Source organism: Nilaparvata lugens, chromosome 11 (assembly GCF_014356525.2).
Source record: "Nilaparvata lugens isolate BPH chromosome 11, ASM1435652v1, whole genome shotgun sequence".
Taxonomy (NCBI): Eukaryota; Metazoa; Arthropoda; class Insecta; order Hemiptera; family Delphacidae; genus Nilaparvata; species Nilaparvata lugens.
In genome coordinates, this window is record NC_052514.1 from 23,745,800 (window position 1) to 23,761,743 (window position 15,944).

The 15,944-nt window shown below is 32.5% G+C and overlaps 1 protein-coding gene across 1 annotated transcript in view; it reads right to left on the reverse strand.

Annotated features, from left to right (window-relative positions):
* LOC111048012 (bromodomain-containing protein DDB_G0280777) overlaps positions 1–15,944 on the reverse strand; it is a 45,862-nt gene that overhangs the window by 26,783 nt on the left and 3,135 nt on the right. The window contains exon 2 of the mRNA XM_022333855.2: positions 692–795. Coding sequence (XP_022189547.2) covers positions 692–795 — 104 coding nt within the window. The remainder of the gene's footprint in view (positions 1–691; positions 796–15,944) is intronic.

Consider the following 15,944-nt stretch of genomic DNA (forward strand, 5'->3'; position numbering starts at 1 on the left):
GAGATATCGATGTGCGGTTTCCAACAATCATTATCTCTTGAAACTCTGTATTGAAATCATGTATCATATGACCACCTTCTTATTTTAAATGAAGTTGGATTCAAAATGGCGGTTCAAGATGGCGGACATTTTGATCCGACTGAAAATCAGTTATTTTATTCGAATATGATCCCCAATCATACCTATCTTCCAATTTCCCTTTTGAAAGAAATGTTCAGCTGTTTCAACTACTGGAAGCATGACAAATTGAAAACTTGATGTAATGAAATATTGAAGAATTGAAAATAGGACTATTAATACCCATACTGGGTTAATTAAGAATCTATATGCAACATTTCAAGTTAATCAGTCCAGTAGTTCAGACGTGATGATGCGTCAAACATAATTTTCGTATCCCGTACGTGTATAAGCCAGCTCCTTCCTTTATTATATTATAGATATAATTCTCCGAGTGATCCGTGGTCTAGTGGATAGTGCTTGCGTAGCAGCATAGATATCCCGGGTTCAAACCCTCTCACAACCAAAAGTTTTTTTAACAAGATCACTCCCGTGTTATCGGATGGGCACGTTTAATTGTCGGTCCCAGATGAAGTATGACAGTCGTAAGGCCCATTGACGGCTTAAATTATATATTCCACCAACAAAAGCCATACTAATTTACTTTTTTAGATATAATTCTCAATGCACTCACCCACTATTCGCATGATTCCTGAAGAAGTAGGGTGGCATCATGGGGGTATTGAAGAATCCATATCCTTGACCTACAACTGACAGTAGTAGGCAAAAAGTCAGCATCTGAAACAAAAAGTTCTTCAATATTCATTTGTGAATTTTTTATACATAAACTGAAAGATTGGATCGGCCACTCATTATAACCGAACACAAATCCTTAGCATGAAAGATCAATATTATATAGCTTAAAAACGATAGATTGATGTCCTTAGTTTGTTCTCTGTATAGCAACGCTATCTACCAGTGAAACTGTCTACTACAACAAACCAAGTTCAAGAGCAATACGCTGACAAACCAGTTTGTTCAGCTATAATTAATATCAAATTCAACTGATAGTAGTTGTCACATTTCAACTGATTTTTATTTGAAAACATGTCCACTATAAATTGACGTCCGTCTTTCTGCAGACGTGTGTGCGTTCTCTGCTGATGTGTGCGTTCGACTACAGGAGGATAGAGATATAGATATTCATATAATATATTTATATTCTCTTCAGACCGCTGGAACTAGGAACGCCTGATGTGTACACACCCTCAGAAATTAATTAACGAGAAAAATCTTCAGGAGCTAGGATTTTAAAAATGACCAGAAAAATGATTCAAAAAACAGTGTGCAAAGTACACTGAACATTTAATGAACAACTTAATGGACATTTAATTATGATAAACGTTTTTGATAAAGTAAACAGTAAGTATAAATCTCAAATCTTTCGGAAACTATCAGTTTTATAAATACTGTATGACGATCTGTTATTGTACATTGTCGATTTATTATTATATTGTTATTGTATATTGTCGATTAATTGTTTCCAGCTGATGATATTCTCACAACAAATACTCCACCAGAAGATATAATTCACAGCAGCTGGATTTTTCGTGATCGATTTTATGCTTATTAATAACGTGAGTAGGCCTACTTATCAAATAATATCATTTTCATTGAGTTGAGCATTCGCTGAGAATATGCATTAATTGAATGTTTGATTTTCAAGCAGATATTCAAAGTTCAACAAATTAACTATTCAAATACTTTGAAATATACCCTATCAATTTAAAAAATCCTTCTTTCTCACCAACCAAAAATTCCTTGAATACACCACCGTGAGATGAGTGTGGGAACCAGGACAATATTATAAATTATATAATTTTATTAAATACATGAAATTATTTATTTTAAATCGTTTGCATCCCGTTCTTATCCCGCATTTTGAATCTTGACTCAATATTCTTCATTAAATTTGATAATAATATGAAGCATCCATTGAAATGAATGACACGCTTAATTCAATATGTATCGAACTGAATGTATGGTTTTGCTCAGAAACATTTATTATTATTATTATTATTATTAGATCAACTTTAGGTCTGTTGTCATGTTGATCATAATATGCCTATTATTATCATCAGTTATCCTTTGTCAACTTGTAATATTTTCTATTTTTCAGGTTATTGGTGCTGTGACAACATATTAAATTACCAAATTTTGGTGATTCTCATCCAATTTCAGTTGTCAACTTAGATTTTCTATTCTCTCATATTTGAGTATAAATCGTTAACTCTAAAACTATGTTTATACGGTGTGGATTTTATGTTGATAAGTCTATAGTAAACTTGAATTGAGACATTTTGTAGACAATATCACGATGTGTTTCGATACACATCCAAATTGTTGAAAAGAATTAATAAGGTCTCATTGAAGGGAAATAAAAGTTATGACATCGGCAGCAAGATCGTGAATTGACAGAGATAGATAAGAGCTATTGGTACAGATGACATAAGGTAGACTTCAAATACTGCAATTATTAGCCATTTTATGGAAATTGTATTAATTGTTTAATGGCTTATCAAGTTCATAATAAAGAATATTGAGGTTAGATTCGCTCGAAACAGCGCCTATCGGTGACATCGACAACGGTCAAGCTAGAGACATATAATTTTCATAGCCACCATCTAGACGTACAATTGAGTACAAGCTGTAATCAGAAAGCATCGGCCAAAAGGGGGTTTATATGCATTGCATGTTGTAAATAATGAACAAAATAACTATTGTAAAAAACAAAATATTTATCATCAAACTATCAATAAGCAAATTGTATTTAAAAATTATTATAAAAATAAAGGAATTAGGGGATGCTTTATTGTATGTAAACAAAATTGAACAGATGCTTATACCAAAAAAACTCAATGCACCAATCAGGGTACAGTATTTGGTTGGTGCTAAAGTGTAAATAGTTTGAAAAATCTCCACGTGGAAATTTTTAGATAAATAATTTATGGTATATATGTGCCTATCACTGAATTATGCCAACAGTTATAACTTACATATGAGTATAATAAACTTGGACAAATATTTATCTGTTCAAATGTATTCTATCTTTGTATTAGGAACCACTTTCTAAGACTCGACTACGTCATACTATTTTTGGTGAAATCCACCAATAGCAACAACTATTTTAATTTTATGTAAATTAGGAATGGGGAAGTACCCTCGAGAAAGGGAAAGAGAACCACGACTACTAGAGACCACAGCTCAATCCAGGAGACAAAAATTATAATCCTTTTTTATTCAAATGAATGTAATAATTCTAATAATTTTTCATGAACTCAGTGAAGTGATTTTAAGACATGAGTTGCTGAATTAATATTTCCCCATCGTGAGAACTTTGCTGCATTAAATTGAAGGAAAGAAACTTGGAACAACCGGACGGGAGCCACGCTACCACTACGATCTAAAATTTATCATCGCAGTGAGTTATAATTTTTAGAAGAATCTATTCAGAGGGCCCTCAAACAACGAACATACAAATTGATTAAAGCTAGCTCATCAAATGTTCAGTTTTAATAATAATCAAAGTCAAGATAGACTCATAAATATATTCGTACGAATATCTTAAGGGAAATACATATTACAATTTCTAGAATTATTATCCCATTAAAAATAATTATAAAGAGGCTCTTATAATTTTAAGGAATTATTTATTCTGTCAAACTTTCCACTGTATGCCGAACTCAAAGCCCTGAGATTAATGAATATTATAAAATAGAATTTAGAATTCATAAATTTTTATTCTACAAGCAAAAGCAGGAGTCGAGAAAATGGGCTTATCCATTATATTCATTCAATGAATCATCAAATCTATTATTTATCTTTAGTAGGCATTATAAAATTTGTATGAGCAGCGACTGTGATAATATACAATCATATTTTCTCTTATTGCCACATATGTATTGTTTCATTTGCTATCATTCTTTTAATTTATGTGTATAATATATTGATTTATCTATTGAATTGTGTACACTTCATTCATGACTCTGTCCTTATGCATGATCAATCTGGTATTAGCACATTATCTCATTATTGACATAGCATATGAAAAAATCATCCAACTATATTCTTTATCGAATGTGGTGGAGAAATCAGCAATATATAGCATTGATTAGTACATCTTCAGAAATATCAAATTCTCAAGATTTATCTGAATTATTCAAATTTATAACAAAAGTCAAAATCATTGAAAACACAGGGTCATAGTGTTAAGTTTGGAGCAGTTGTCTAGATTTATTGAAAATATAAGGAATTCTAATTTACTTCTATCTTCTGGCCTCACTCCATATTATCTCACAATTCTCACCCTTTTTGTCAGATGGTAGCGAGTCAGTTCAGAGTGGATGTTATATGGTTTCATATCATATTAAGAACCCTTATATTTTCCTACTTCGTCCAAATCTTTAACAGAGAGGATAGTCAGTCTCAAGGTAAGATCTGCCTAATGACTTTACAGCAGCAGGCGATATTCATCTGGAGCCAAAAATTGAATAATCTCTATCAAGGGTGACAGGTAAAATTGGAGTCTCCATACCTTTCAAGGTGAATATATTGACTTCTTTGACAAATATTGTTGTAATATTACATTTTTTTCTCAATGAAAATCAAATCTTCAATTAGATATTCAAAGTATCAATAAAACTTGATAGTAAATATCGGTGTAATCAATATGCGGACTTAACATTTTACCGGGAATTTATCAGATACACTAATGTTGAATAACCTACAGTAATAATAAAGTTCTATTTCTGAATTAACAAATAATTCTAAACAACATAAAGGTTGAATAAATTCAAAACAGTTTTAAAATAAAGTTTTATTGAGAATAATAAATGTAATTTGTAAAGTTGTATTCTTTATTAGTGAGGTTGGCAATTGATGATGTGTCTATGCATCACCCAAAACCTTCAGGCGTTTCTCTCAAGAAAAGATGGCTGCTGGCTAGGGTAGAATTGTTTTAGTCCTCTTGAAATAAATGAGTTCAAAGCTGCATGTCTTTTGAAATACTTCTGATAAAATTTCCAAATCTAGTGAGGATGTGAAAATTGTCCTCCTCTACCCACTCCAATGAATATATACTTTCAATTCCAATACCATTCGAAAGTTACAGAAGATTTCAAAAATGGCGATTTCAGTTTTTACATTTTTTCCGTGATTTTACTGTTGATTGAGAATTTCTAAAATGAGTCTGATACATCATTGAAACTCTCGATTGATTCCAAATTGTAGGTAAATTCATCCTCTATGAGCTCAGTTGTCTAAAATCCATCTTGAATAACTTTTCCCTATCATAGTACTGCCAGAACCGTTAATATGATAAAAATATCTACAATTTCCGGATTCTTTTCAACAATCAAATCTTACTCTATGAAAATATTTTTTCATAAATCGTTTACAGCAGGTGGAAGAGGAAACTATATTGTACATTTCAAGATCAAGTAATGATTTTTATAATAAGGGGTTACCGAGATACATAGCTTTGAATATAGAAATTGGCCATTTTTTGTGTATTGGAATATGGGCTTTTGTACACTCAATAATAAATTTTCCACTTTTTGACCGAATTTGACTTATGATGCATGATTTTGGACCGCCTTGACGAGCCGAGAAGAATGAAGTGTAGTACGATAAAATCTGATCATTGCGTCAGAAGTTATAAGTGTTTGACATTTTGATCCTTGAGGTGTCCTTAAGCGCGCCTCTCCACTAGGAAATACTGAAATGAAGTGCATCTAACGGGTGATTCTCATAGAACATAATCTTATGAACCTATGTCATTGTGCAAAATATCAATGTGAAGACTATGTAGTTGGTGATAATGGTTGAAGCTGAAAATTAGGTGTTTTTCACAATACAAGGAGCATTGTTGTCAGGTGTACCTGGAAATCTGTATGAGATAGAGCGCTCTACCTGATCTCCGATTGTAGAGCACAAAAATGCGCCCAGAGGGATTTTGAGTTATACATCCAAATGGTAACAATCGGAAGATATTGTTGATCAAAATCTTAAATTCATCAAAAGTTGATTTTCTCTCCAAATTTCACTCATTTTTGAAAAATCATAACTCAGTACTCATTGGAGATAGAGAGTTCCGAATGAACTCATTTCATTCAAAATTCCATATTCTAGAAAAAAGGCAGGAGCAAAGTTTTCTGTCCGATCACGAGATTTGGAAGAAATAGCTTAAAACTGGAAAATGAGCCGAAATTACGAGGTTCTTGGGCCTCTCTGTATCTAGCACAAGGAAATTTTGCATGAAGATATTTACAATTATTGATAAATTATATTGTTTGTTAATGGAAAATAAATTAGAAATAGAGGAATGGGAATTTTAAGCGAAAAAAAGATTGTATGATACGCGAACGTTTTCTACAATTTGGCAGGGAATCTATCATACAAATACAATTTTTTTCATTGAAAACCCACTAAATTGAGATTTTGTCGAATCATGTTGAGCCCTATTGTGTAACTTCTCAAATCTTCTTCATTACTCCATACAAAGAGATTGTAATTTCAAAATCTTCAAAAAATGACCGATGTTCTTCAAAGCTTTTAAAACTCGACTTCTGAAGTTTTGTAATAGTTTGCATAGTTTTCAGTGGAGACTTGAATACAAGCCAGAGATGTAGATGCGTGATCATCGTTTACTGAGAAGTTTAACAAGCTTTGTTCAAGTAAATATTTGCTTCAGGCAATGTCAAATCTATTAACGCTGGAGTTCCAAGTTCTCTTGTAAAAACTAAGTCTTGTTAGTTAGTTTTACTTGTGAGAAGTGACTAGGATTGTCGTAATGTCATCTTTTTACAATAGATTGAAAGTGAATTCAACAAAATAACAACTACTGCATTTGGTAATTTTGGCTCGTATTGAAGCTTATAACTATATACTGTCTCTGGTAACTCACTCATTCTTGAACATTCATCATTCATCCATAACTCTCGATTCCATCAACGCTATTGTCACTTAATTATTTTACAGTATAAACGGGTGAAAATGATAATAAGAGAAATTAATACAGGCAGTTTGAGAATTTCTTATTCAGCAATTATCACTATATTAGTCAACCCTGGAGAACACAAGCATTTCGTTTGAAGCTGAACCTGAGGTGGGGTAGGCCTACTTCAGTACCTCAATTGGGGAAAAACCATCAATACACTGTACACACGCGAATCGTTTTCAAGCTTTAGAGAAATCAGTTTCATGCTCAGCACAGATAGATAAAAAGCATTTTCTATAGAATGTTTGAGTCTTACGATATTGAGAAAGTACACCAAACATTTTTTCTTCTCAAGTCCGAACTCCACAATGTGATTTGTGATTTCTGGTTTAATAATATTGAGACATATTGAATGAAAAAGACTAAGAAATTGTCAAAAACCACAGATTTATTGATACTTAGAAAGACCGGTTTCGGTTATTACACCATTGTCAATATCTGATAAACAATCTCAGAGATTGACAATGTGTAATAACCGAAACCGGTCTTTCTAAGTATCAATAAATCTCTGGTTTTTGACAATTTCTTAGTCTTTTTCATTCAATATGAATAATTGCCTCAATATCAACTTCTCAACTACACAAAAAAATAAGAAAAATATCAAGACACGTCCTCATCCATTCAGAATAATTGAAAAAATGAATAAAATTTATACATATATAAAGAGAAAATTGGAATAGAATATTATACACGATTAATGCATAGTTGAGGCTCTACTGAACAATTGCTTATTATTTGCAACTAAAGATATGACGTTATCAAAACAGACATGACTACACTTAAATAAGAAGTTTTTAGGAAAATACATGGATATAAATGATGCATCGATGAGCGCTACTGGGGGCAAAAATGAGGGCTAGGAGTCTGTGGTTGGGTAGTACCACACTGTGCTCTCCAGGGTTGTGCAAAGGCTAAAAATAAACTTTCTACTCGTGATATTTTTCGAAGTTTTTCGATTTGTATATCATCAAGCTTTCAAAATGAAAAAGTTTTCTCGGAAAAACATTTTTTTCCGATCATTACTTTTTGAGATATGAGCGACTGAAGTTTGAATTTTTGTGACAGACATTTCAAATTCGGTAAGAGATGAATCCATGAGATATAGAGCCAAAAATAACTCAACTAAAAGTTATTTTTGGTTATTTCTAGTAAATTGAATAACTATCTTAAAAATTGATATTTAAAAAAAAATTTGTTTTACTGGATCAACAATACCATGAGGAATTCATCCTCTAAATCTCATGGATTTATCTCTTACGGAATTTGAAATGTTCTGTCCCAAAAATTTAAACTTTAGGCGCTCATATCTCAAAAAGTAATGATCAGAAAAAAAATGTTTTCCTGAGAAAACTTTTTCATTTTGATAGCTTGATGATATACAAATCGTAAAACTTCGAAAAATATTACGAGTAGTAAATTTATTTTTAGCCTTTGCACAGCCTTAATATTGTCAATGATTCTATCTGAAACTTCATCTAGACCTCTAGAGGAACACTGAACATCTCCAAGGTTTGGAAAAACCATTCCTTGACAAAATTTCATTATTCCTCTCAAAATTAGAGAAATTATAGATTTAAAGGTCTCCTAGAAGTAACGTGATTGATTGTTTACGTTTTGAATTGGGGTCAAATGTGGTGAAGGAAGAGTCAACCTTGTGCGACAGCTCAGTGTTCGCATGCCTGCTATTATTACGGTAATAATTCGTGTACATAGTTTTTCGATTGTAAGTTGCGGATTTGCTGTCAAACGTGAAATTACAGTCATCAGACGACAATAGCCGAGTGTAAGTGCGATCTTGTGTTGGTGCTATGCTACCGGCTTCTATCACCCGCAGAGTGTTGCAATATTCCAACATTCCAATGAAAAAGGATACAGAAATTGTATTGAAGTTGACTATTCTCGTCATGGTCAAGTTTTTTTGGATAATATAAATTTGATGCATTTGGTACTTGTTGAGTTGTATCACTCAATTTATTTGTATCTCATGTCAGCAACTATAAATGATGTAGAATATCATTATTTTCCATGTTTCCTCTCATTGGTACACTATGGAAAGCTGATCAGTATTATTACGCGTACTTATTGATTTTAATCAATGATAACACATAGGCTAATCCTAGAGCGATTGGGGATGAAAAAGCAGGCTTATATAGATGAGCCCATGCTATTTCATTCCCGAATTTTGATCAAAAATTAGTCCAAAAAAGGTTTTGTTTCATCACCACATTCAAACACAGATATTTCTGATCCCAAAATGATGAAGAGTAGTTTCTGATTTAAAATGTTAATATAACAGATCATTAAATCATCCTACTCTAGTGATCTGTTATAAACTTGAGTTATTGAATTAACAATGGAAAAATCATATTGAATCGCAAGTCATTATCATTCATTCAAAGTCATTATCATTCATCAGAATCATTCACAATGAAAAGTCATAATTAAAACACTAATTCACTCACTTGTTTACTCATATTGGAAAGTATGATGGATGAAATAATCTTTATTAATGATTAAATTATCATTAAAAGAAATCCAAAGTTGAATGTTATAAACCACTTGAATGAATGCAATTTCTCATCAATTAATGATTTGTGTAATCCACTCTCCTACAATGCAACATCAACTTCTGCAAGGAAAATTCTATAATTTCAGAAGATTAGTCTGTTGAAGTGACCTTGTGAGCTTGATGTTACCGGTTAGCATATATTAGCCTACGTAGGATTTTGAGTTGCTACCATCTAATAATGTATTGCGATTCTAGGAATTATATTTGGAGAATGGATTCCTTGAATCCATAAAAAGACCAGCTGTTTATCCTGGTATGGATAAGTGTTGTGCCAGAGCTTCTCATTTCCATCATTGGTTATTATTATAAGTAAGAACGTGCATTCTACCATAGAGTAAAGATGTATAATATTCATCCACATTATTTGTCTCTGATTCTACTCTTTCAATTCTAGTCTGAAGTGTTTCACGTTACTCTCGTGTTTCAATTCAACCTAATTCATCTAAAAATTGACCAGTATCTGAATAATAAGTTTGGAATGCCACCAAAGAAAATAATTAGTCATTTGTTAAATACACATACCGTCGAGGTATTCCCTGTAAATATCATGCATACAATCGCCTAAGGATAATAACCCTGAAGCCATTAACATGCAAAGATCATTGATTCACTTCCTAACAGGAATGTCATTTGAGTAGGAAAGTTCCCCCTCCACTATTCAAAATTATGTGTTTTTCCAAATTAACTTTTTGCGGAAATGTAGGTTACACGTGTATCCGTGTTATTCACTTGCTTGCTTTTCTCAGTTATTACCATTTTCTGATCAAAAACTATTATTGAGAATATTATTGAAAACTAAACTAATGTTCTCTATGTTCTATGTTCTATGTTCTATGTTCTCTTCTCCGCATCTGATTTATTTTATCTCATTACTTTGATTTTTCTGTTAATAGGCTACTAGTTTTCTCTATTCATTGGCTTTCTCTATTCAGCTGTAGATTTCCGTATATCAATTCTGTTAATATTTTTTTAGAAAAATATTTTTCTATCATTTCTACTTCTGAAATTTCTTTTAGAATATAAGTAAAATTGGGCAATAAGTAGATACAATGATCGGGGTTATTCTCAATAATAATAATCAGTCCTGAGTGTCTCTGTGTGTGTTGTGATGCTGTCTAGGATAGAACCAAACTTTGGGAAATAAATTCTCCTACTAATGTAATTAAAGGCTTTAAGCCATCAAATGACTGGGTCTTATTTCGTTATTTTATTAACTTCACTATCTCAATATTCCACCATTATTTTATAATCTCAATTATTTTGAAACTATCCATATTCATATTCAATAATCATATTTCAAGATTTTCATTTATCTCAGAATCTTATTACAACATTTTGTGAAACCAATAAGGAATTTAAGGCTACAAGAGACTAGAAATAAGTCTTTCGTCAAAAGTCTGAAAACATCAAACTAACTACTGTACGGTATAGTGCGAACCCTGTCATTAGACAAAGTACCTAGATAGCTCTATACTTTTCCAACTCCGCACTGTTGCCAAATTGCTAGTAGACATATAATATATAGAATACTGAATAGAAAATTACTATAATGTCAAAGTCAAAAATGACTCCCATCTCAATTATTATGAAATAAATCATCATTAAAAGAAATCAACAATTATATCAGAACAGATTTACCGTGATAACCTGAATCACAGTTACCGTATCTACTGTAGAAGGCAGTGTAAAAGAAAAATTGGCAACAATGCCTTCCTATCATCTCCATTGACTTAATAACGTGAATCTCACGCTATCAACTTGTACCTTAATCAAGATTATTACGTTGGGCCTTCATCAACTTGAATGAAGAATCATTTATTCGTATTTAAAATTGGATTATGGTAGCATTGTCGCTTTGTCTTTTGATTCAACACTGTAAAGAATTTTTTAAAGGTGATGAGTCAAACTTGACCAATCAAAAAAAAAAAAAAAACTAAAAGCCTGGCCACGAAACCTACAACCATGAAATAAATCGGATGCTCAAACAAAACCGGTTGATGCAGACCAAGAAGTCAGTGGCCGTTTATTTGATGATAGGCCTACCATTCATCGGTGGATAATATGGGAAATGAGCTGGGAAGAGAGGTCATGATTGCAGAGATGCTGTAGCATAAACAATGACTAGGCAGATTAGACTTGACTACCTCATATTATTTTGTAAGCAATTCGAGAAAAAAAGGAGAAAACTAAGTAAAGTTACAATAATAAATGTATCAGATTAACAAAAATTACAAGAATAGTCGATGTAGTGTGAGATATAAGTTTCCCTAACTTTGAAGTTATACGTATATAGGAGTTGTCAATCATTTCTCAGAAGGTGCTTGATGCTGGGACATATAAGAATAAATAATTATCATATATGAGAAATGAAAATTCTGTGCTGATGGAATAGATTTACCGTAGCTCAAGGTCTGAGAGCTGTTTGACTAGTTTTTTATTACATACATTAAACAATATTGATGATTCTAAATGTTTTTATTTCCAAATTTTCTTGGATGGAATCTCACTGAAGTATTTTTCCTACGACACATATTTGCAAATTCTCTGCCTGAACTGATTGTTTAAAATTTCTAAAATAGACTCATATCCTATCTAGATTTGACTCTCAACATTAAATGGGCTTATAAGTTGTATGTGTTGCAAACCATGGAGAAAGGATAGGAGTAAGTTTGAAAGTGGACTTTACTATCATATAGAAAGGATAAGCGTAAACTATTTGTTTGTCTCTGGTTGAACCTATCTTATAAAGTGACGGAAGTAATAGTAGCTTCAAAACAATTTTGTCAATCAAATGAAAAACAAAGTTGATAAATAAAAAATATTTTAAGACGGGAAAATGACAGTATCTGAAAAAATTTAAAACAGAGTGTCATTTTCACTGATATGATAAGATAATGATAATAAGAAATACAACAGAGTTATTTCCACAAAATTCGTGACTAAAACTATATCAACTCTGATCTATTATTGTTAAAACAAGCTGTGAACCTGTCAATAACATGGAAGAATATGTATTGTAGTAAAAATGTAATATCGTTGACAGTTCCCGTCCAAAACAATTTGAGCGAGCACTTCACTTCTCTGTATAAGAATACATTTTCTCTCTGATACACATCATTAATAATTATTTGAACACTCACCAAAACTGTGAACAAGAATCATATATAAGTTTGAAAATTGTCTGTAGTATTGGAAAGAACCAATTTATGTGCTTGAAAGTAAATTTGACAAGAGCAATTTACTATTTTTGCTGCAATATTAATGAGTTCTAAATAATTGGCTGGATTTTTTGGTCCAGATTCGAATAATAATTTTCCTCGAAAATATCTTATTTCATCAAGTATCACAGTAATTTCTGCTCCACCAGAATGATGAAGATAACATTACATATTCAACTGTCAACAGAGATATACATTTTTGTGACTGGATCAACTGATATTCTGTCCAGGCCTGATTATGTAACCTAATACCTAAAATACAAGTATTGTACCTACTCTACTATCATATCCTCTAATATACTTTTCTACTCAGCAAATTAATGACAATAAAAGTCTAAAACTCAACTGATCTCCAAAAAATCTCCATTTTTAATATATTTGTTGAACGAAAAATTGTATCTGATTTCTGAAACTGGTTTTGTCTCGTTCAAATGTTGACCGGGTAGTTTTAAATTTATATGACCTTCACCTTCTCCCATGCTGAAATCTATTGCAGCTATTTAACTAAGCGACTGTCTACTCAACATCTCCTACGCTGGTCTATATCCTTAGCTTGACATTTTTGTATCGGAAACTTGTGTAACCTTACTTCACTTTAAAAGTTGAGGGTCATCATCTGTGCTATCAATATTAGCTCGGCTGCTTCAATTTGAACTTATATTTTAAATTTAGCCAACGAGTCTCTTTGTTAATGTGGATAATTGAGGTATAATTAGCATGACAATTGGAGTGGAAAAAGCTAATTTGTCGGATCAAGGTGATCGGGATTTATGAACGTTGATTATGATTGGGATGCTGGCTGGCTTTCAACATCACCGTCCAAAATAGGTGCTCCAAAGTAATTGTCTGCTGATTACAAGAAATTGCAATTTGTCTCAGTAAATCTCTGTTGATTAGAAATTGAAGTAGATTGTTTATAGTTTTTCTATTAATATAGAACTTTATAGTTTGTTAGAGTTTTATGATTGATGGTCGATTTTCAACAACTCATCTCAATGTAAACAAAGACTAGTGAGTTGTGACGGAGACAACTGATACAAGTATCAGTATATAGTAGTACTAGCCGTCAGGCTCGCTTCGCTCGCTATATCCGTCTAGCCTGAACCCCCGACTGGATCGTCCAAAAATGAGATCATCGGGCTCCCTTCGCTCGCCTGAATTTTTCATTTGAGCATGCTTCATTCCATCAGAAAGTCGAAGTACTTCCTCGCTCGATTCAATCACCGATTAATTTAAAATATCGGGGCACCGAGCTTCGCTCGTTATTTTTATTTATTGACAAGCAGAACACAATTCTCTAAAATGATCGTGTTTATATTTACAGCTGGCCCTACGTCAGCTTATGAATTTCGGGGATGCGATATTTTGATTTTCTACAGAATCACTCGCTCACTTTTTACTATCCACAGACGACGAAAGTCTCAGCTGTTTCAGCCAAGGATGAATTATCCTTTTAATGTCGTTCAGCGAGTTTTCCCAGGGATGAGACCTAGTGCAATCAAATTTTTGTATCATAAACCTACTACTGTATGTTCCAAATTTCGTGAAAATCGTTAGAGCCGTTTTCGAGATCCGTTGAACATAAATATATACCCATATAACCATATAACCACATAACTATATAAATATAAATATACAGAAATTGCTCGCTTAATATAATAGGATTATATAAATATACAGACATTGCTCGCTTGATATAATAGGATTATTTAGTGCAGGGTGGAAAACCTCGTTAGGATATTATGAGAATTATTGTACTCCAATCTAGCTTTTAAAATTAGAGATAGGAATGACGTGGAGAATTCATAAATCATCCATTATCCAACTCTCTCGAATGTGAATTTTCCTGAGAAATGAAGAAGTATGCATTGAAAACTCTATGAAAAACTGGAGAAAATAGAATGCACCTTGAACGAACTTTCATGATATGAATAACCTGAGGGTGTTCTTCAATGTTGAACCATTACAAGTACTTAAAAGCTGAGAAAACGTTGGAGAAATTCTGATTTTGGGCGTATCTTTGATGAAATATTAAAGTCACCTCATCACAAAATTTTCAGACCCTAGCTTAACCTCTGCACCAAATTTGAACATTTTCTGTCTATTACTTGAAAGAACTGAGAAAACGCAAAAAACCGCTAATTTTGGGCGTAACTTTGGCGTTATTTCAAATTCCTTCTAACACAACATTATTACACCCTAGCATTACCGTAGCTTCTGTACTAAATTTAAACAATTTCTGTTCATTCGTTCTCAATAAATCTGAGAAAGCGCAAAAAACGCTGGAAAAACGCAGATTTTGGGCGTATCTTTGGCGTTATTTCAAATTCCTTCTAACACAACATTATTACACCCTAGTGTAATTACACTTCTGTACTAAATTTGAACAATTTCTGGTCATTAATTTGTTCTCGATAAATCTGAGAAAAAACAAAAAAACGCTAATTTTGGGCGTATGTTTGACGTTATTGCGAATTTCTTCTAACACAACATTATTACACACTAGCTGAACTTCTGTACTAAATTTGAACATTTTCTGTTCATTTGTTCTCGATAAAGCTGAGAAAACGCTAAAAAATACTCGGCTTGCTAATTGGGAATCGTCCCATAAAGTTACAGAATGAAAGTTATAACTCATGATATTTTCACTGTATAGGTCGCGGACATTGATTCTGAGAATATGAGAATATTGATTCCGTACTGAGATATGGGGAATCCAGCTTTATTCTCTTATACCCGGTTACCCCTCTCCACATAAATTAGAATCTGAGATGGTAGAATTTTTTGTCATATTGTTGAAGTCACATTAATTGGGTCACTACTTTCGCTTATCCTGTCTCACAATCATCAATCTTTAATAAAAACTTACACACATAAAACTAATGGTTGTCACCACTGCAATTATCATCAATCATTATCGTGATCGTAATCATCATCACCCATAGTACACCATTACTGCTGACAACGATCCAAGACATTACTATTGTAGCAAATCTACAAATCTGTAGCAATCTACTACAGTGGGACTTACTTTACACTGTTGCATTCCCTATGAATTATAACAAAGATTCTCATTCAACAAATGCTGACAGTTTTTGAGTGA